A 21,283-nucleotide genomic window follows, 5' to 3' on the forward strand; every position below is an offset into this window, starting at 1 on the left:
AAGCAGGAAGAAGAATTTGTGAGCTTCGTTTGTAGAGCTTCGGCGTGAGTTAGTTAGCAAAACGAAAAAAGTTTTGTAAACGCGTTAGCTTGTCGTAAATGAAATAGTGTTACGGTTTTTTTTTTTTTATCGTCGTGAACTTCAGAAGGAGCCTCAATAAAGTCACTCGTACCTTTTTTTTTTAACGACCACACAGGCAGAAAAGTTAGCTGTGTAACTTAGCCGCGAAAGCTAAAAACAACTGTAGCTGTTCAGGCGGCTAGTTAACTTTACTTAAAGTAGCAGATGACAATGTAAGACCATGGTGGTTTTGAGAGGAGGAATGTGTCCCGGACTGGATGAAGATTTAGTGCGTGGCCTGCGTGCTGTCGATATTAAAACAGGTCTGTGTGTGTATATATATGTGTGTGTGTGTTTTGAAGATGCTTCATGTTAATTAAAAAAAAAAGCTAAGTTAACAATAACAAGCATGCTTTCCTTTGCTTTCACAGTGGAGGATTTGGTCTCATCGGACATAGAGGAACTTGCACAGAAATGCTCAGTATCATATAAGGTATTTGTACCATGCATTCATTAAATATGGAGCTCAGTCACTGAGGTGGAGCTCACTGGAAACTATGCATGTCAGCAAGCAAACACCCTGGGAATCAACCTTGCCAGATTGGATTGTCAGTTTCCAGTTCAGCCACATTTACCCCACATACATTTACTCCAGTGGTTCCCAACCTTATTCTTTTGGGGAACCCTTTTCCATTGAGTAAAGTGACGACACCTGACTGATGCAGTATGCAATGAACCCAAATAATGAGCATAATGTCTGCAGGAAGTTTGTGTAAAAGGAGCAATGTGGAGGAAGTTCTAGTTTATTATTTCTTGTCAATATTGCATCAGTGTTCTTGTTTTTCTATATATCTTTAGGAACTTTTATACAGTCCTCTGTAATTAAATTTTCTTCTCCCTGTCACTTGGCCATTGTTCAGTTAGCGTAATAGTTTTCTAATGCAGGACGAGGCTGTTATTCAGAGAGCAAAGGCTCTGAGTATAATTTGTGTTAAGGTCTTCTAAGTTTAGATCTTATAATATTATTGTATTTTATTCACAGAAATATATAAATGCTGATTTGATAAAGGCCTACTGTCTTTTTAAAATGTTTTTTTACAGCCCTTAAAATTAAAAAGACCTCGCAGCACCCTGGGAAACTTTTAGGCAACCACCCCCCCGGTTGGGAATCACTGTATTACACCATCAAATCCAGTAGGAAATGTGCTGCTCCAATTAAACCCCTTAAACCCAATGTCCTTATTGCAACATAAAATTTGACAGCTCATCAGTGAAGAAAGAGTTTATTAACTGCTGTAATAAATCAAATTCATAATTTACTCGTTCACTGTTGGAACGACTTGAAATGCAAACAAAAGACAATTACATTTCATACTTTAGTTGGAGGCTGTGACCAATATCATGTTAATATTAGACAACCCTTCGCCCACACGCAGCATGGCTTTCTCTGTGTGTAATTAATGTTATGTTGGCTACATATTCTTTTTTTTAAAGTTAACCTTAATATAAGCACTACTCCCTCTGGGCTTGTTATGTATAGCCATAGCAAGACAGGTCATCTGGTTAACAAGCCAGGCGAAATAGTTTCACAGCACAGGTTCAATTCAAGGATGAAGATCACTTTTGCTTCTTTTCTGTATATTTTATTGTAATTTTCCCACTCGGCAATTACAACTGAACTATATTGTTTCCTGTAGATATAGCAGAGAAGTAAAAAAAAAAAAAAAAAACTCCTTATTGGGTCTGCCACAAAGTCTTCCAATATCAGTTTGAACTGACGAAGAAAGGGCAGTACTTTCAGTTTCAAATCAGTTTGCAGTGAGAACCATGGCGAGAGAGCAGAGATCATGAAAGAAACTCAGTTCTGACCTTGTGGGTAGATAACAGGAAACTATTTTTTAGATCATAAATAGTGTTTTCCTCCAAACTTTTTCAGAGATATAACAGCGCAAATAATCAGGAAGGAGACCCAGGAGGGCCTTCTGGATAAATGCGTACCAGTGAATAATTGTGTGGGTGGACTGGCCATGGAAGTCAACCCAAAGCGTTTTTGGTAAAAAAAAAAAAAAAAAAGATGAGTGAGAGCTTTTCAATCAGTAAAACACCCTCTGTGATCAGTGTCTGTACATGCAGTCTGGACACATATTGGAAAATAATTTTGCAGCCACAAGGGATTTAAAAGCCTCTGAAAATTACAAGAGAAAGTTTAGAAAAGTGTGTAGTATAATCTGCTCTCTACATACTCCTGTCACTGCACATTTTCTTTCCGCCCCTCCAGCTTACATATCGTGGTCGTGTGAGTTAAGTAGCTCCTCGATTGTGGTAATTTGAGTTAAAAGTTAGAGATTAACTGAATTTTTTTTTTTTCTCCCGCCATGAGATTGTTACATTTTTTTAGAATATTCTTTTGTCCATCATTGCCTGCATGAGGTTCAGATTCATCCTAGTGTCTGAGCTAGACTTCCTGCCCAGCTTGTTAGCCTGCAGGCTTCCCCAGAGCTGATACTCAGCATCCCTCCGGTCCATCAGACTCCTGCTGTTGATTTGAACCATTGTTGAGCACACGCATCACAGCGGCGAGGAGGTCGACGTAAGGTCAGCCGCACGGACACGTTTATCTGACAAGCGGCCTTCTGCAGTTCAATTAAAGCTGCACAAGGCGAGGTTTTTATGTAAAAACACACCCATCCTAAATTGGGGCCGCCAACATTTCCACTAATTGAGACCCAACAGATTTGCCTTACTTCCCTAAATAAATGTCTGCTGTTGGACATGAACTCTGGCAGGAAATCCTCTCTGCCCAGAAGAGGAGACTAATCAGACTGTAAGCCTGCTAAACAGCAGCACAAGCTCTTTCTACAGAACGCTGGGCTTTCCCCTATGGTCTGATTTCATATAAATCATTGCATCCCCCGCCTGTTTTCATGCAGTGGACTGACCTCAGGTTGTAAAATCCAGGGGAATGTTGTCCCCTCTGTAGCGCAGTGACATCAAATAAGCTTAAAACTGCACTCAAGCAAATTAATTCAGTTCCTAGACAATCACGTACTTATTTCTTAAAAGCAGAAATCCAAAGATCTCATTGGGTGATGGCATGAAAGAGCTGTAGTTTTGACGAGGTCTGCAACTATCGATTAGTTTCATTATCATTTCATCTGTAGATCATTTTCTTGATAAAACAATGAATTGTTTGGCCCATAAAAGCCTAAGGTGACGTCCTCAAATGTGTTGTTTTGTCCACATACTCGGTTTTCTGTCATAGAGGAAAAAAATCTGAATTTGGACATTTTTCTCTGAAAAAAATAAGTCTCAAAATGATTAATTGATAATCAAAATAGTTGTCAGTTAATTTAATAGTTGACAACTAATCGAGCAATCATTGCAGCTCTAGTCAGGACCTGATTGGTCAGCCATGCTGTGTTGATTTTTTTCCTGTTATTGTTGAGATGAGGAGCGTTTTGTTCGTTTGCCTCAGGCGGTCATGATGTGGCTCCACACACATTCAGTGTGCTTCTTAGGGATTTTTAATAAAGAGAGAGATTTAAAATGTCCCTGTACTTTCAAAACATTATTTCTGTCAGAGGGTTTTGTCTAGCTACCTAGAGAAATGGTGAGTGGAGTAAATTTAGCTTTTGCAATGTGACGTATTTCCGAGTGAATGGGACTGATCAGGTTGTATTGGGACTGGACCCTGGACTCTCGGATTTACAGCCCGGTTCATCTGGCCCACAAGCGGCCTAGTGTGGGAGGCGGTGGCGGTTCCTGGCAGCCTCGTTGCATTCTGGGTATAAATAAGCACAGTGGTTTGGAGTGCAAGACCACCCACACTTCGTTAAATCTAGTGTCAAAGGTCAAAATTTGGCATTGAAGAACCGACCCATGATGGATACTGTGACCCACATACTGCAGTTTTATAGGATGGGATGGATTAACTGGATGCCATATCGTATATACATTTATACGCCCTCGAGTGCAGGATGAATCATCAAAAATATTTTACCATTCCACAGGAGGAGAAAAGAGGGTGATTTTTTTACATTTTTTTTGAATGTATATTTTATATTGCAGAACAATTAACACAGGTACCTCATTAGACCTTGGAAAATGTATATTTTATCTTTAAGTTGCACATTCATGTGGGAAACTTCTGCTTCAAAGACTCTTGTATCAGCATCAGTATGCAAGCTGATTGATTGGTCCAGTGGAAATCCAGTGAAGTAATGACTTTTCTGTGCCATCACTGTGTGGGATCTAGGGCTTACGCCGGGCTGAGACATTTTGTACTTCTCTCCTTAATAAATGAAAAAAATGTGATTCAGCGTGGAACTTTTTATTCATTTCCAGGAGTTCAGTTCAAGGAGACGAAGCCTTGTTGAGGCAACGAGACTTTCCAGCCAAATGTTGTGATAACTAGATTCATTTCTTGAGGCTTCAGGTGGTCACAGAGGCAAATATCCAGCATTATATGAAGAGGTCAGTCCAGACGTGGAAATATCTCGTCTCTCACCTTCAGCGACAGTTTCTCTGTGACCCTGTGGTTTTGTTGACCTGGGATGTGGGATGTGGTTCAATCCCCGTCGAGATCAGTGTTGACTTTAGTGATAATGATCGATCTGCAACATTATATTGACTCCGTTATAATTAACTGAATAATAACTCCTTGTCGAGTGTCTTGACATATATTTCATTGGTGTGAAATGTAAATAAAAAGAAGATTTGTCTCAACTGGACAGTGGCAGTGCTTATTTTAATTTTGCAATGAAGTTGCTTGTGTAGAGCGGTGTGGGTGTACTCACTTGGAAGTTAAAATGTCCAGTAAGCAATATGCATAGATGGGAGATTTCAAATTGACGTATTCCCATAATAGAGAAGACTTTGGCATCTCAACACAGAATCTGCTAACTCCCCCCCCCCCCTTCAGACTCACACATTTTGAGTGTGTATCAAAGTGAATACCAGAATCAATCAAAGCACACAGTTATCAGGCAAACATGTTCAATAATTGCTTGTTCCAGGTTGTAAAATGTGAGGATTTGCTGCATTTGTTTGTTTTTATATTGTGTGTATATATAATAATCGAGAATATCTGGTTTTTAGACAACAACACAGTCATGAAGTATGACATAACAAAGATCGTTTACATTACAATCCTATAATGAGATGTTCTGATTCCTCTGCGCAGAGCTGTCGGCGTATGTGTTAAACGTATGTGAAACGCTGTGGACAACCGTTGTTCTTAATGCAGCTGCGTGTAAAGGCTGAAGGATGAGAGAGAAAGGGAAAACTACAGAGAAAAAGAACGAGGTAGCAGGATATGATTGGCATTTTTTCCCGACTCCAGACTCGTAATTGAGTAAACAAAAGATAATCCGACAAATCAATACAGAAAATAATTGTTAATCCCAGAACTATCCCGAACCGCTGTGGTTGTATATCCAAAACTAAACGGTGATGTGAGAGGGCACCGGAGGAGCAGACAGTGTGGACATGATTACATTATTTCAAAAATCCTCCTACTCCCATACAAACAAGCCAACATATTACCTTGTTCCATTGTATTGTAATCATGTTGGCTCAATTGGGCTGAAAACTACCCAATCGGGCAACTCTGGCCGAGGTAGATGAGTACATGTGTTGTGGCCGAAACCGTGCACCAGTGGCGTGAGCCTCATATGCTGTAATTTGATGTGTTTCAGGCACTGTTTGCCATCCGTCGAGTGCTGCTGGCCCAGCACACAGCATTCCCCGTGTCAGGTGCTGATCTGTATGAAGAACTATTGAGCTCAACAGCCATCCTCTCCACTGGAAATCCCAGGTAACGACAGTTCTGCACACACAGCAGAGCCGGCTGCTTTGTCTTTTAGGGGACAGGGGGATTTAACGGTGGGCTCAGTGCCACACGAGCTTAAAGGAAGGTTCGCCTCCAGTATCAAATGGTATCAAATATGTATTCCTAAAGACAGTTGAGAGTTAAAGCATATTTCCCCAGTGTTCACTTTAGATGCAGTGATTTTTAGCGGTGATGCTTGTTTAAGTGTATAGCGGCTTCTTCATCAGTGCCACCTCATATAATCTCAGAATAAAGTTGTTGATTGGTTAGGTGGTAGTAGCTGTATTTTGAGTGTTTCGAGAGACGAAGGAAGTGATGGTTGACGCTAACAAAAGGTTTTACATGCCACGCCACATTATTTGTACTTAAACTGCCATTGTTGATCCTTTTTGGCAATTTCATTATGTATTTATGCATTGTTTTGCTCTTCAGACCAGTACTGAGTGCCTGACTACAATCCCAGGCTGACATGCAAAATCAATCGTATTGTACATTATGTTTTGTAACCAGATTCCTCTGCATTGATCCATTTTTATCAAACTAAAATCTTTTCAGTGTTGTTAAAATTGAGTTTGCATTGACGTATGCCGGTAGAATATGCATTTGGAGTATGGCAGCTGTAGTTAAAAATACAGCCGAGCAATAGAGCGTTTTAGAAATTACCTCTGTGCTTCATTTTAGCTACAGAGGATTCTTTGTTTGTTGTTCCATTTGGCTCGAGAACGCAGCCTAAAGTGGCTTCTGTTAGATCAGCTGCAATAACTACTTTCCACTAAAAAAAAAACGAAACAAATACAACTGGCAAGTCTTTTAAAACATTTTTGCGGTACATCAGGAAATCTAAATTTAATGACTTGAAAGAAACCAAAAATTCCCACTAGCACCAGCATGGCATTGTATTAGAGCAGTACTGAAATTAACTTCCTGCTAAACTGAGACACAACATCCCATGAACGGTTCGGACAGAGACGTGTGCTGGCATCAAAAGATTCAGTCATCTGTATGCAGTCGAAGCACAAAGCGTAGGAGATAAATATTCCACTTTAAAAGGGGAAATATTCTTTAGCCAGGACACAGACTGCCCTGGACAAATCTGTGAAATGGGCCAGCATGGCATCATTTATAAGATTGTACCATTTCTACAGTTAAACTCACTGTTTCAGCATAATTAATGACGACAGGTGTTTTTTTTCCTCTCTGTGGCTCTTTTTAAGTGGTTTTCATAAATTAGTTAGTGCTGTGGATTAGTGATATGAAACTGACTCAGCCATGTGAGTAAAGGCAGTGGCATTTGTGTGTCTTGACTGCGCTCTACTGGTGAAAAGATGAACTGATGAATGATATTGACTCTTTAACCCACCTCCCACTCTGAATATATGCATTCAATTAATGCCCCTTCCTTGGTCTTTATCTTGCACATTGCAGGTATCATTATGTGTCACAGTGCTAACGTGGTCCCTGGTCCATTTTATGCACATTTCTGTACAGCTCTTCACTCAAGTATCCGGCCATATTGTGCATATTCTCTCTCTTTTTATATTTGTATATATTGGCTCCTTTTATTGACTCTGTACTTAATTGTTATGCACCTAATTACCAAGGCAAATTCCTTGTATGTGAAACCTGATGCTGTTTCCCAAAGACATCCTCTAATGTCTTGCTTTGTCCACAACCCAGAGGTATTCAGTTTTCTGTCATAGAGGACTAAAGAAACCAGCAAATGTTCACAGTGGTGAAGCTGAAATTAGAGATTTTGAAAGGTTTTTCTTAAAAGCAATGAAATGATCATCAAAATAGTTGAATTTAGTACTTGACAACTAATCATTTAATCCACTTATTTGCTGCAGCTCTAATTGCAGTGTGGTTTTTATTAGACTGCATTAGTTTGAGCTAGGCAACAGAGTATATGATATGTAAAGGATTCATAGAGTAGATGCTCTGAGGGACTGTCACATTTTGATAGAATAATATTTCCTGCTAATGCGGAGTGTGAAACTAGTTTTCTCAGCTGATCAGCTGCATGGATAGAAAAGAGGATCTTGCTTGTCTATTCCTCAGAATCAGTGAACTGGATCTAGAAAACAATATTCATCATAACAGGAGATAACTGTGGTTTTGTTTTGTAAAATTATTTTACAGCTTTAGCTGAGAGAACACAACTTGAATGAAATCATTCAGATATTTGAGTATTTACATTTTTCTCATCGTGCCCCGTGAAGACTTTTCCTACCTGAAGCGTTGAAGCCTCCACTGTTAGGACTTCTAGTTTTCAATCACGTCTGCTGCTGGACACATTTTGTCATAATTTAACGTTTCCCTTTCTTCTTCCAGCTGTTTGATATTTTGCACAGCGAGTAAGAGTCTTGAGAGGGATGAAAAGAATGAAAAAGGCTATTTTCTTTTTTTTTTGTCTTATTTCAATCAACTAATAGAAACGTCAGGAATTCAATCAAGAAATCAAAAAGAGGTCATAGAAAACCATCCTACTATATCATAATAAAATGACCAAAGGCATTATTGAACCTTGATGCTTAGTACTTTATCTTGTTCAGACCATCATTTCATAATACCTATACCTATTAAAATGTACAGTAACGGGGGTAGGGGGACCTTTCGTGGACTGTGAGAGTTCTGTTCTTAGCTGATTATAGCTCAGTATAGCTGTCTCCTTAAATCTCATCAAGAAAAATGTGCCGTTGACAGCACAAGAAATACTCATACATTAATGCAACTCTAGTGCACTTCATGCCCCTTCATTAATAATGTATAATAAATGGCACTCGTTTATTCTATCCACTGAGAGTATCAAACAATAAAGACAAACAGATAGAAGAGAACAAACAAACTAAATCAGATTTTTTAAACAACCGTGATGAGGGTTGATAATGGTTTGTAGCGTCATCAGCTTGTGTATCATGTAGCCCACATCACATTTCTGTCAACACTTGACAGTAGAATGACACAATGATATAATGCCATGTATGGGCTTTTGTTTGGGCGTGATAAAATTCAACCTCACATCAAGACACTTTTAAAACCTCATTTAAATTGGCAAAGATTGTCTTCCGTCTCTGCCTTCTCATGAGGAATGCAGCCTTGGAGTTCAGTGTTAGTGGCTCTCAACAGCCCACAGCCTTATAATGAACCTAGAACAGGAACAAGTATTACAGCTCCCTTAAGTAAGATACCCAGTTTTTGTCCATATTATAATCCTGGTGGTAAGTACACAGGAAGGAAATATTTGTCCACAGGACATAAAAACCTTTGTTTAAAAGAGCTCAACAAAATCTGAGTCTTCCACTCTTGTGCTTTCATTCCAATCATACACTCAGATGAAGATCTGTAATTCCAAGGACCGCACAGTACTCTGATCTCTCTGATGAGTGCTACCCATGGGAAATTCTGAATCTGTGGCTTTTCGAGGACATCACTTTCATCTTCCTGAGCCCTTATAAGAACACAACCTGATGTTTCATCAACAGTGCAGCCCTCTCTGCACTACTCTCTGAGAAGGCAAGAATAATGCAAGTGTGTCCATCCCCACCAATTCTCCCCTTCGCAATCATGCCGTGGGTGATGAGAACCTCTATCAACCAAGCACAGGCTTCCAGCGATGTTTAACCTTCAAGCTGGAGGACCTTGGCGATGTAGATTTAACTGCATCGCCGACACATCCATCATCACACATGCAGGCAAAAGATGAGATTCCACAAACTGCACAGATCACTGGCCTGAATACAGACAAACGAAAGCATTTGCTGAGAGAACAGATGGTTAAAGCATTACAGCTACAAACAGTGCAAGAATGGAAGATATCCTTCTAGAGCTTGTACCAATAAAAATACCTGCATTTCGGTAAAAAAACCAAATCTAGTATAACGAGAAGAACAGGAGTAAGAGTGTCACTATGTATTCTGTTGCCAGTGACAGGTTTTGGTACTCTGTGCTGTGGACATATTTGGGGCAGCACTCAAAAAGTATAAAAGTTTGATAGCCAGACCAATGGAAACAAAACAATACAATGAACAACATCAGCACAAAACTCAAGTGTGAGGAGCTAAATACCACTTTACCCATGAGCACCAGCTCCTTTTGCTATAGAGAAGAAGCCAGTCAGAGGAGGAGATCAGATTTGTGGAAATGTCATAATGCTTCAGTTTTTTTTTTTTTACACTTGGGAGAAAAAAATGGTGCACCATAGTTGAACTCAACCAAAATTGACATTGAAATCTGAAAGTGAATGGTAGAATACTGCTGTATCAGGTCTTTATTATGCTCGCCATTAATGACCCACAAAGCAGAATTGTACACTCTGTGGTCATCTTTTGTACTAAACTGGCAAAGTGGCAGGCCCATCCGAGCCTTTAAAGGGTTCCAACTGCCAGTCTCGTAACAATGTCTATACAAAATTATGGGACTTTTACCTCTGGAACACTGGACATCTGAAATTACTCCTGTCACTGCTCAACTCTATTTTAAAAGTATAAAACCTCCCAACCAAACCCAATCACAAGTCGGTCCAAAAAATCATACAGCAGCTGAAAAGGAGAATCATGGGTCAAATTTAGCATCGACCCCAGTGATGAATCCAGCAGCTCTCGTAGCATTGATCTTGAAACCTTTATTCCTGGTGTATTTCAAGCTAAACTTGTTGACGGGGGAGGCTTTAAACAGACCTGACACCCATTTTGCACTGGCTTGTTGTTCACCAAATGAGATCAGATTGGTAGGGTAAGGTTAAGGTAGCATAGGAATGTTATTGGCAGTTGACGACTGATTGTAACCATGGCCTACTTTTAACCTCATCCACACACCAGTCCAGCCTCTGTTCACTCAGCTCAGTAGGAATTAAACAGACCTCTGGTGATTTATTGCTGAAGTTTCTTATAATGTGAACGCATAAAAAGAGCGGATACACTGTGGTGGAAGAGGTCACGTATAAACGACCTGGGATGAATGAAGGTGGAGCTCAGGGAAGATTAACCTAGGCAGCAAGGATGATCCCATGGCAATACTAACAAGGTTGAAAATCTTAAGACCCTACAGACCTTACTTCTTTCAGTATATCCCTGCAGGTAAAGATGGTTAAAGTATCCATCCCAGAATGTTCTGTTTGAGGCTATTCCTCTAAAGGAAGACTTGCAGGTGTAGTTCAGCTGGCAGAGCAGTTCCTTTTAACTGTCCTCAGTATGTAATACTAGCAGAAATAGATAAAGTAATAAAAAGTGGATGGTAAAATGGGAATTAATTGAGCAGAGCGGTGTTAAAGAGAACATATACAGAAGATTTATATTTGAGCATCAAAAGTACATTCTTGACCTTGGGGAAAGTAGTTTGACAAATTGATCTTGACTTGAAAACCTTTGGAAGTCGTGTGATATCAGCTCCAAGCTAGAGTCAACCGATACAAGCCAAGCCATATCCTGATTATTTGGCCACAGTTCAATACGGATAATCTGCTGCCTCCAAGTATGACAACTTCACACTTAACATGATGAAGTGCATTAAAAAGGGATAAATATATGTCGGATAGAACTGTTGTTTTTGATAAATGTAGCTCAGTCTTGCAACTGCTAATAAATGACAAAGGGTAGAATTGTTGGTGGCCTACGAGTCCTTTTTTCCTTATCCATTATTGTGTTAAAGGTACCACACAGAGTGTTACATTAGGTGTATAATGTCGGTGTGTGAGATAAAAGGACCTCTCCCAGTCCCATGGTAAAACACTGAGAAATGAAAGAACTGGCTGTTAAGATCCACAGCTGAGCTGAGAACAGCTGGAGCCGACAGATTCCTCCATGGGGCCACATTGGATTTAATTTGATTTGATTGTCAATGATAGCTTGCCCATTATCATTATACTAGTTTGCTGACAAAACCTACCAAAACTTCCACCACAAAAAAATCTTTAGAGGTGTCTGGTACAGTTTACTGCAGCACAAGCAGCCCATTAAAACTGCAGACAGAGGCATCGTAGTGGTTGTGCAGTAGAATTGTCCTTTTTACTTTATGTTGTTCACTTGATTACAAGTATATACTGTACATTTAACAATCGTTATACTTCACTTCATTCTTTGCTGGAAACGTATTTAAATTGGCATTATAGATCCGTCTCAGCACAGCTACGTACATACTGATGCAGCCAATGACTGAGCTTGATAAGAAGTAATGAAACAGAAACTGAAATTAGGAATTAGCCAACATAATCTTAAGAATAGTGTGCAACCTAATGCATGCTCTGTTTTATTATGTTTACCCAACTGCAGTTTTTGTTGGCTCTACGGATACACTTGGACTTAATAGTTTATTACATGGGATGGCAGTTGTGAGTAATGAATTGTACCTCGTTTCTTGCAGCTTAGATAAAGTGCTGGATTCAGGCTTGTATACTGGAGAGATAACAGAGCTGTCAGGAGGCCCAGGAAGTGGCAAATCTCAGGTGAACATTTCCTACCTTCCCCCTCCATCACTGATAATTTCACTCTCATGAAATCCCTCTTTTTAGAATACCCTCTTCTCCTTATAGAATAAGAAATTGGGCCATGGCTGAAATAATACTTCTCAGAGTTACTGTTTAGCTAACACAAATTGTCTATGCTATCTTTGACTATTCCCCACACGCTTGTCATGTCTTCTAGGTGTGTTTTGGTGTTGCAGTGCACATTGCTTATCACCTGAAACAGAGTGTAATATTCATCGATACGACTGGAGGGCTGACTGCCAGACGCTTGCTTCAAATGCTGCAAGCTGAAACAAATAATACAGAAGAGCAGGTGAGTTGACAGGAATTGAGTGGTAAACAAATATTACATGATGTTTAATATAAAACAATAGGAAACAAAACTGTCATTTTACAGATGGAAGCTCTTCAGAGGATCCATATCTTCCGTTTGTTTGACGTTTTCTCTTTACTCGACTGTCTGTACGGTCTTCGCAGTGGCAGGCTTCAGCAGGTTTGTTTGCACTCTTTTTTTTTTTTTTTTTTTTCTTGTTTATTTTGCTTAAAATACACCAACAATCCGGCTGTACCCAGAGAACCTTTTTGAGAAAGAAAGATGAAATTTTCAGCCGTCTAATTTTGTCACATTTCTTATTAGGCGTCTGTTGGCGGTGGCTCCGTCAAGGCGGTGATCTTGGACTCTGTGTCAGCTGTTATCTCTCCTCTACTGGGAGGCAAACAAAATGACGGTGATATCTCTTTCTGCTGGTCCATCATAGTCCATCATACCTGAGGCAGTGTTTACACCCGAGCCCGTGAACTCCAAATGTCTGTCTGGAAATAAATATCACAGCAGGGCCCCCCCACACGTATGACATCAAAGTTATTTCCAATCATAAGAAAGTGCGAAAATAACGTAAAATAGTGTTTATAGAGCCGCAGTAAACCCCAAACTATCAGATTTAGAGTAAAAGCTCACATTTCTGATACGAGTTATAAATAGAGTTGTTTTCATTAACCTCGGAGCTGCTTCAACAGGAGTATGGCCTCTTGACAGTCAAACTAATTAAAGTTCTTAATCCACGTGAACTTTATTGCTAACAATTGGTTAATAGAAAGCTCCCAAACTGTGATCTAATTAACCAGTCACTCAGTGCAACAGGGTTCAAAGAGGGCATCTAACATAAACCTGAGCGCCTCTGAAAAGACTTCACAACAGCTAAAAAAAACTCCAACAGTGTAATTAAAACAAAAAACGAATTAATAAATTAATTAGTATTAGTAATAGACACTTTTAACAAACACTGTCTGTGTATACTCATTTATTCATGAATACACGACCCAGCTCAGCTCGAGCTTGGAGAAGTTTGTTATAAGGCAGTTTTTTCCTCCACACCTGAGCAGGTCTGGGCAAATACAAAACGCACCAAAAAAATAAAATAACACAAAGTGGCTAAAAAACATAATGATGAAGATAACGGTGGAAAAAAAGCACTATAAACCTCTCGAAGCTGGAGGTTAAAGACCAGGAGAATTAGCTCAGTTCAGTTTATCATTTTGTAGTTAGTGAATGTTGAGATGAAGTAGTTGCCTTATAAATGAATTATTAATGTCAGAAAACAAATGGGAATGTTTGACCTCAGCACTCCATACATTACTGTGTGATTGGGCTTTAATAACATTTCCTACCCGAACCGCAGGAGAGGAGTCAAAACGCCTGTTATCCACTCTTGATTTTTGAGTGCGCTGTTGATGCACACTAGGCTCCCACGATGCAACACATAAAGGAAATGGAAGAGCTGCTCACAGCTGGAAAGAAAATAAAACGGTTTGCGGATCAGGGTGAAACCCCTTCAGAAACACTTCAGGAATCAAAAAATAACTACTTAATATTTGGAAAAATATTTTGCTTCCTCGTTTTTGTTAAGTTTAATTGGCAGTGGCATTGCAAAACCACAGTTTGATTACCTTTGCACAGTGCACGTATTGCATTATCTACTGTTAGCTGTTGTCACTGCAAAAAACAGCACTCAATAAAGATTAGTGACAGTTTATACTGTAAACAGTGGGGCAGCTGAACACGCCAGCAGCTCTATGGTGCTGTGCAAAATGCCCAACACCAGCATGCTAATACGCTCATAATGACGACGTACGCTTGATGTTTAGCAATTACAAGGTAATGTTTACCATCCTAGTTCAGCATGATAGCTTGCAGATATTGTTTTAAATACATAGCACGGTTGGGGCTGTTGGGACTGTCATTAGTTCTGCAGGTATTTGGTCATAAACCAGAGTGCTGGATATACTGACCTGCTGATGGCACAAGATGAAAAGCTGAAGCCTCTGAAAACTTGGTTTCAAATGTCTCTGTCATTTTGGCTAAATAAGCAAAAAGTTAACGTCTGGAGAAGAAATGAATTGAGAGTTTAACACTCAAAAACGTTTATCTGCACTGGCAAACATAAACAAACAAGCCCGCAGGCAGAAGGAAATCTCCTGTGAAATAACAAACTGCAGGTAAAAAGCCGGTTGAAAGTATAGGTTTTTAGGGGACTTTAAGCAACCACCAAAGTTGTTCAGATTCATCTGGCAGGGACCATGATTGTCAGCACAATATTAAAAGGCCGTAAATATCACAACAATTATATCTGGAGCCCGAGTTATTACTCTTGAGTTGCTTACAAAGTATTGAAAGACAAAGAGAGTATTCTGTTCACGAACAAACCCCTCTCCAACTTCCTGTGCCTCCAGGCATGTCCTTGATGATACAAGTGGCAGGAGTTCTTAAGACGATGGCGAAGGACTTCAATGTTGCTGCTTTGGTAAGGATGACACGGCCCTTGACGTGTGCTACTCTAAATGCAAGATGCATTTCCAACTCTCCACAAACCCTTTCACACTTCCTCTTGTTATTGCTTTGAGACCTCGAATGAAAACTTCCCACCAGTGTTTGGCTATGAAAACAAAATCCAAGATAAAAACTAAAGGTTATTCATTTCTGACAATTTAAGGTGTAAAAGAAAGATCCATTTGAGTCCAAGTTGAGGTGTACGACTGGAAGATACAATTATGTCAAATATGAGCTAATCACATTAAAGAGCATGCACCGAGGATAATTAGCTTTCACCTCAAATCATCAAGTTATTCCAAGTGAGATAAAGATAATTTGATGGGCTCTTTGATGGTCCAATTTGATTAAAAGTGGAACAATCTGGCTGTCCCACTTCCATTTTCTCCCCCTCTTTTAAGGCTTGTACAAGCTCCATCAAGCTATTCTAAACCATAAAACAGCATAAAGAAAGGGTGTGATAATCCCCCCCCCCCGACAGAAAAAAAAACCCCATCAACTAAAGACTTAACGCGACGCTGTGTGGACCGGCAGGTTACAAACCATGTTACGAGAAGTGGCAGCGGGGAGTTGCAGCCGGGCCTCGGCGTGTCGTGGAGTCACATCCCCAGAACCCGGATCCTGCTGGAGCGCGTAGAGGAGGCCACGGCCGTCAGCCACTCCAGTCTGCGCTCTGCAACACTGATCAAGTCTTCCAGACAGGTACCGCGAGCAGCATCGACTTGCACATCATCTGACTCAGTATTGATTCTGTCAAAGGGGTTTCGCTGAGAAGAGAATGTCAAAACGTCTTGTTAAAATGGAGACTTTGAAGTTGTGTTTGCTCTTTTAAGAGGTTCGGTTTGATAAAGAAGCGCTTTATTTCCATTTAAGAGTAGCTTCCAGTTAGATTTTAATAAGGAAAGTTCACCGGTCTTATCGCTCTAATTCATAAAGACAGACTGTGGCAGACAGCGGTCTCATTCTGCTCATTTAGCTGTCTAATTCAGATCTCATCTACGGACACTTGTCCATCTACAAAATGCAAACCCCATGAGTGAGTTGGCCACGTTGGTAGGATTTCTTTTGGCTTTTGTCTTCTGGAAGTCGTCTCTAGCTGCTACTTGGAGCTGTGACTCCCTATTACAGAGTGCAAGAGTAATTACTGTTCATGAAGTCTATCCTGATCTTTTATTCAATGCCTTACTACCGTCATCAACATTTCCTTTTTTACTATAAAAGCTACTATAAGCAGTTTTTACCTTTTTGTACTGCAGTTTTCTGTGCATTGTTGGTATTGAAGTCCAGAAAAGTGTAAACCCGCTGCCTTCAGAGGCCAAAACTGTCAACAATTTCCAATTTCCATATAGTATAAATATCTAGTCTCTTGAAACTTGCTTGAGTAATGTAATCCGTCACATCACTGCTGCAGTATTTTTGTTGCTTACAGTATCATAAGGTAATGCAGTGCGCTGTATTACCACATAATTGCATTGACAAAAATTGATGCATACTTCACTGTGATGGATTACGTAACTCAAGTAAGAACACAGAAAGGAATGATGCCTTGAACTGTGGGAAAGATACATGATTTGTCATTAAGGAGCTAAAACTTCCCCACACACATTTGTTGTTGTCTACACTTTTATTATTACACAGCTGATTATGTGATTATGGGTCATTGTGTAATTTCCCATCCCACTTCCATCTTTAGACAATGTGCACTGAGTTCTTTTAATATAACTATTTACACAACGGCAATTTCTGTGCTGTCCAAACATTTCAGTAAATTTAAAAAGTGAAAGCAGCAGTATGTCTCTGATTATATTGTTGTTGTTTTTTTAAATGATGAGAGCCTAAGATTTCTCAAAGGAAAAGCAAAGTGGAAGCTTTCTGTACAACAAATGCACTGTTAGTGGGTATTAATGACAACAGGACAAAATTACTATTATTGCTAAAACTGTTCTTCAGTCTTTACTTCTTCCTCCTCTCATAAATCACTGTCCGCGGAGGCGTTAATTATGCATTTCTTGTTTTGGAGTTATAAAAGAGGTCCGTCAGTTTAAAACAAAGACGTGCTTTGACAAGGCGCATTCAGAATGAACATAGCCTTAAATCAATGTTTCATATTGCAGCCGAGTTCCTTTCATTTCGTTTTTTTAATAAGTAAATCAACACTGTCATCTGCTCTACTTCTTAGCCATGTCACATCAAAGAAGAGTTCGACTTGCAGTGGTGGAGTCGCTCTAAAGAAGGATCCTCAGGAAAGAGAAAACTGGATGAGACTGATTCCTGATGAGAGCAAACTGCAATATTCTGCCTAAATGTCTGATCAAAGGTACATGAACGCATCTGGACCAAAACGTATGTGTTTGAAGTTTCTGATTTCCCCCTTTCCCCCTCTGATACTACAAAGCACTACGCACACATTTAAATGATTGCTAAACTTTATTCCAATCAATCAGTACTAGCATTAGCTCCTCAGTTTGTTACCTTCATTAGAATAATGGATAATGGCTTCAAAATTGACCCATTTAGATCATGACACTGGCAGAATTCTCATTCGAGATGCTTTCAATGCTCGGCTGCAGCATTAACATTTCATCGGGCAGCCTTTGTGAGTGCCAGCATATTGTAGACAGAGATTCTTTGATTATGTCAAACTTAGGATTTCCAGCCATTCTGTGTTTTTACCTGCTGAGAGGAGGGACAAGTACAGAAGTCCTTCCTGTTTTGTGTCTTTCATGGGAAGCATAGTGTGGATCTTGCCCCCTCAGAGCTTCAGTACTTTTAAACATTTAATTAAACCACCTTCTAGCCTAAAGTATCCCGGGGATAAAAAAAAAAAAAAGGAAATCTGAATTATCCGTGAAAGCCATTCAGATGCAGGAGACTGCAGTAAAAGCCTTTCAGCATCTCATCGGATTGTACAAAAAGTCTTGTGATTTAGACTCAAAGTGAAATGTATTTAGTCGAGGAGGAGGAAGAAAGCCTTCCTAAAACTACTAATTCTCCCCATATCATCTTGGTAAATTCTGCAGCAGCCTGTCAGGAGTTTGGGAAGGCAGTAGTTGCGCGTAGTTTCCATCTTATTTGCAATATCTCCATGTTTTCTGCAAGTAGCTGCAGTGCATGTTGGTGCAACACTTCAAACACAATGTAGAAAATAAAGAGCATGAGAATGTTACTGAGACATTTTTAATATCTTTATCAGCGTTTTGTTTATTCCTAATGACAAACATATTTGGTTCCTCTCAGTTCATGAGCTGGAGTTTAATACCTCGCAAAATGTTTCACTCGGGCTGTAAAAATGTTGCTGATAAAACCCTGAATCTTAATTCTGCTGCATATTCATTTTCTCGTCTGTACTGTGATTTATGTTACAAAATTACTTCCATGATGTACAGTGATCATTTGTAGCTGCTTCGACATTTCTTATAAAAACTCTACATCTACAATACACACGGATGAAGTCAGACATCGTTTTATCAAAAATGCCATCAGTATATGGACTACATCTGGCCCCAGTATTCACAATCCCCAAAATTAAACGTATAGTGTGTAGCTCTGCTGGTTTGCGAGTGTACGAAACAAATACAACTTGAAAAGAGTAAATAAAAACAACCTCTGAGAGCAGTGTGTTATTGAACCCACGGACAGTGTCTGGTGACAGTTAACACCCCCCAAAAAAAATCCACCCTGTTGATAAGTTTAACACCGATTAAGTTACACAGGTGTGCAGCAGTTCATGGACAGGTTAACGCAGTGTATAAAATGTGTGTGTTCTTCTCTTTATTGTTAACAGGGAGGTACAACGCGCCTCTTGCGGATACATTCCCAGATCCAGCTGGGTGACACTCTCTGGGCCTGGCTGTCCTCGTCAGGTTCAGCCAGCGTGTGTGTGGCCGAAGCTGCGTCGTAGTCCGGCACGAGGTCCCCGTCGTACGCCACAAAGTACCGCCTCAGTTTGTCAAAGTCCTGCACTGAGACGGGCAGGAAAAGCTTCACCCCACTGAAGATGTCCAGCAGCGTCTACAGGAACAACACAAATGGTCAGCACAGGGTTGATTTTCCCCAAGTCCTGTTCAAGCCACATGGCATTCAACTATTGCAAACTTAGAAAAGGAAATCACAATTAAATTCTGACACTGATTAAAACATTGACTATTTTTGTAATCCAAATTGTAATGATTGAACCTTACATTATTTTCAGTTATTGAAAAAAATTTAAACACTACAGTTGATTAAACTTTTATTTTTGAAGCAGTTCAGCTTATTGGTTCCTATTGTACTTGCAAAAGCAATATTCCCGCCCCTTTTTGCTCTGTGGTCCAATAACAGTTGAGCAAACTGTGGCCAACTTTCTCCTTTCCTGTACTTCAATATGCTCTGTGCTAGGATCATCTGTGGAGAAAACAACTAAATGATCAAGATGGTTAAAAGATGAAAGACATCATCACATCTCAAGTTATCTAATGTTTTGCTATTAGTTGACTGTCACTTATCTTGTTACCACCTTCAAAATTTGGTCAAAACAGAGAGCGCCTAGCACATAACATATCTGAGTACAGGACGGGAGAAAGTTCTGACCAAGGCTCGCTCTACTGTTATTGGAGCAGAACTAAGGAAGGGTCAAGTGCTGAGATTGTGAAATATGACAGGAGGCATACACAAGCTTTGAAAAGAACAGGCAGGTTGTGAACAAACCTCCACATGAGGAAAAACTACGTTAGAACAGAAATTATTCCGTTTATAGATCAACATCCTGGTTCAACTCGGACCAGCTGTACCTGACGAATTATTAGAATCATTTCCGGTCTGCTCACATTCATTTTTACCTCCAAAGATGGTCCATTATCTTGTTTCTGTCATCGTGTTTACTATCAGTCCCGTTTCTTGCACCCGTTTTTAGATGTCACCGTATCCCCAGATCTCCGTAATTACTCTGAGTATAATGTTATAATAGAACTGATGGCCAGAGCTGCAAAAATAAGCTTCTAGTTGTAAGACACCGTAGTTGTTCTTATAACTCTTGGTTTGTAAATGATTTTCTATAAGTACAGTTTAATTAGCCAATCTGGGTTTGAATATGTGGGAGCTGGACCACCACCACACTGTGTCCTACAGACAGATTGAGTGCCCTCGCTGTTGACCAACCTTATCGTTCCTTGGCTCCAGCAGCTGAGAGGTTGCCTTTGCTTTGCTTTGTCCATTGCTGTGTACACTTTTACTCTTGATCGGGTGGGGAACACTTTCAGTCTTGATCTGGTGGGGAACACTTTCAGTCTTGATCTGGTGGGGAACAGAACGGTCCGTTCAAGTCCACTGACAGGATTACCTTAATGTGATGCCACTGAACATACTGTGTGCTGTGAATACAATACCTTCTTGGCACTGGGTGCTTCTGAGCCTGGAGTGCGAGGCTGGGATTTCACCACCTTTGGTTTGGGCGGGGTTTTGCTGTCTGTGAAGGGAGCGCATGTTATTGATAATATATCAAATAAAATAGCATTTGCAGCACTCACTGAGGGTCACTCATTTAGCCTGTGAAATGATGTGACTGCCCGCCAACACATCTCTTTCTGTTTTACTGGTCAAGTTTAAGCTGCAATGTGAACCACATTCCACTGCAAAATAAATACCTCACATTTCTGTGATCTTGTCTCCCACTGAAGTTTGATCTTTGCCCGACATTGGCTTTAAAAAGACTTCCTTTTAAATAGGAACATTTTGACATTGCTGCTGGTGTAGCCAATGGATGCATTTGCAAAACTCAAGCAACTCATAAAAATACAGAAACGGGGAACAAAGGAAAGTAATTGGAGTTCCAGGTAAGCTCCGAGATCAGTCAGAGGTGGAACTGCCAGTGCACATGGTACAGCACATTGCTAGGTAATGTCTGCACTGTGGGTATATCGTCTGTGTTTGCAGGTGAATAAACATGGACTGCAGAAACACTCCAGAGTCAAGTTTTACCATAAGGCAGAAATCTGCTTCAAATAAAGCAATTAGAAGTTGTGATGGAAATTCCTTATTATTGTGACACTGTACAGGTAAAACGATAAATAAAGAAAATGAACTGATAATGAATAATAACTGTTAGTAAAAGCTCTAGTTTGAACACACT

At 40.0% G+C, this 21,283-nt stretch overlaps 2 protein-coding genes across 3 annotated transcripts in view; one reads left to right on the forward strand and one right to left on the reverse strand.

Moving 5' to 3' along the window:
• On the forward strand, positions 1-20,813 carry rad51d (RAD51 paralog D). Its single transcript, XM_051402575.1, has 11 exons — positions 1-383; positions 492-553; positions 5,757-5,875; positions 12,248-12,329; positions 12,529-12,663; positions 12,748-12,843; positions 12,988-13,078; positions 15,081-15,151; positions 15,712-15,879; positions 17,357-17,494; positions 18,962-20,813. The coding sequence occupies exons 1-10, from the start codon at positions 302-304 to the stop codon at positions 17,450-17,452; spliced, it is 1,002 nt and encodes a 333-aa protein (XP_051258535.1). The 5' UTR covers positions 1-301; the 3' UTR covers positions 17,453-17,494; positions 18,962-20,813.
• The window catches only part of lig3 (ligase III, DNA, ATP-dependent), a 15,874-nt gene continuing 12,929 nt past the window's right edge, over positions 18,339-21,283 (reverse strand). Inside the window, exons 19-21 of one of the 2 annotated variants that reach the window (XM_051402571.1) lie at positions 20,541-20,620; positions 20,314-20,421; positions 18,339-19,188 (exon numbers count right to left, since the gene is read on the reverse strand). In XM_051402571.1, coding sequence (XP_051258531.1) covers positions 18,955-19,188; positions 20,314-20,421; positions 20,541-20,620 — 422 coding nt within the window. In that variant the 3' untranslated portion in view covers positions 18,339-18,954. Of the gene's footprint in view, positions 19,189-20,313; positions 20,449-20,540; positions 20,621-21,283 lie in introns of both variants that reach the window. The other variant, XM_051402570.1, reaches the window with a different exon arrangement.

This window comes from Dicentrarchus labrax, unplaced genomic scaffold, assembly GCF_905237075.1.
Source record: "Dicentrarchus labrax unplaced genomic scaffold, dlabrax2021, whole genome shotgun sequence".
Taxonomy (NCBI): domain Eukaryota; kingdom Metazoa; phylum Chordata; class Actinopteri; family Moronidae; genus Dicentrarchus; species Dicentrarchus labrax.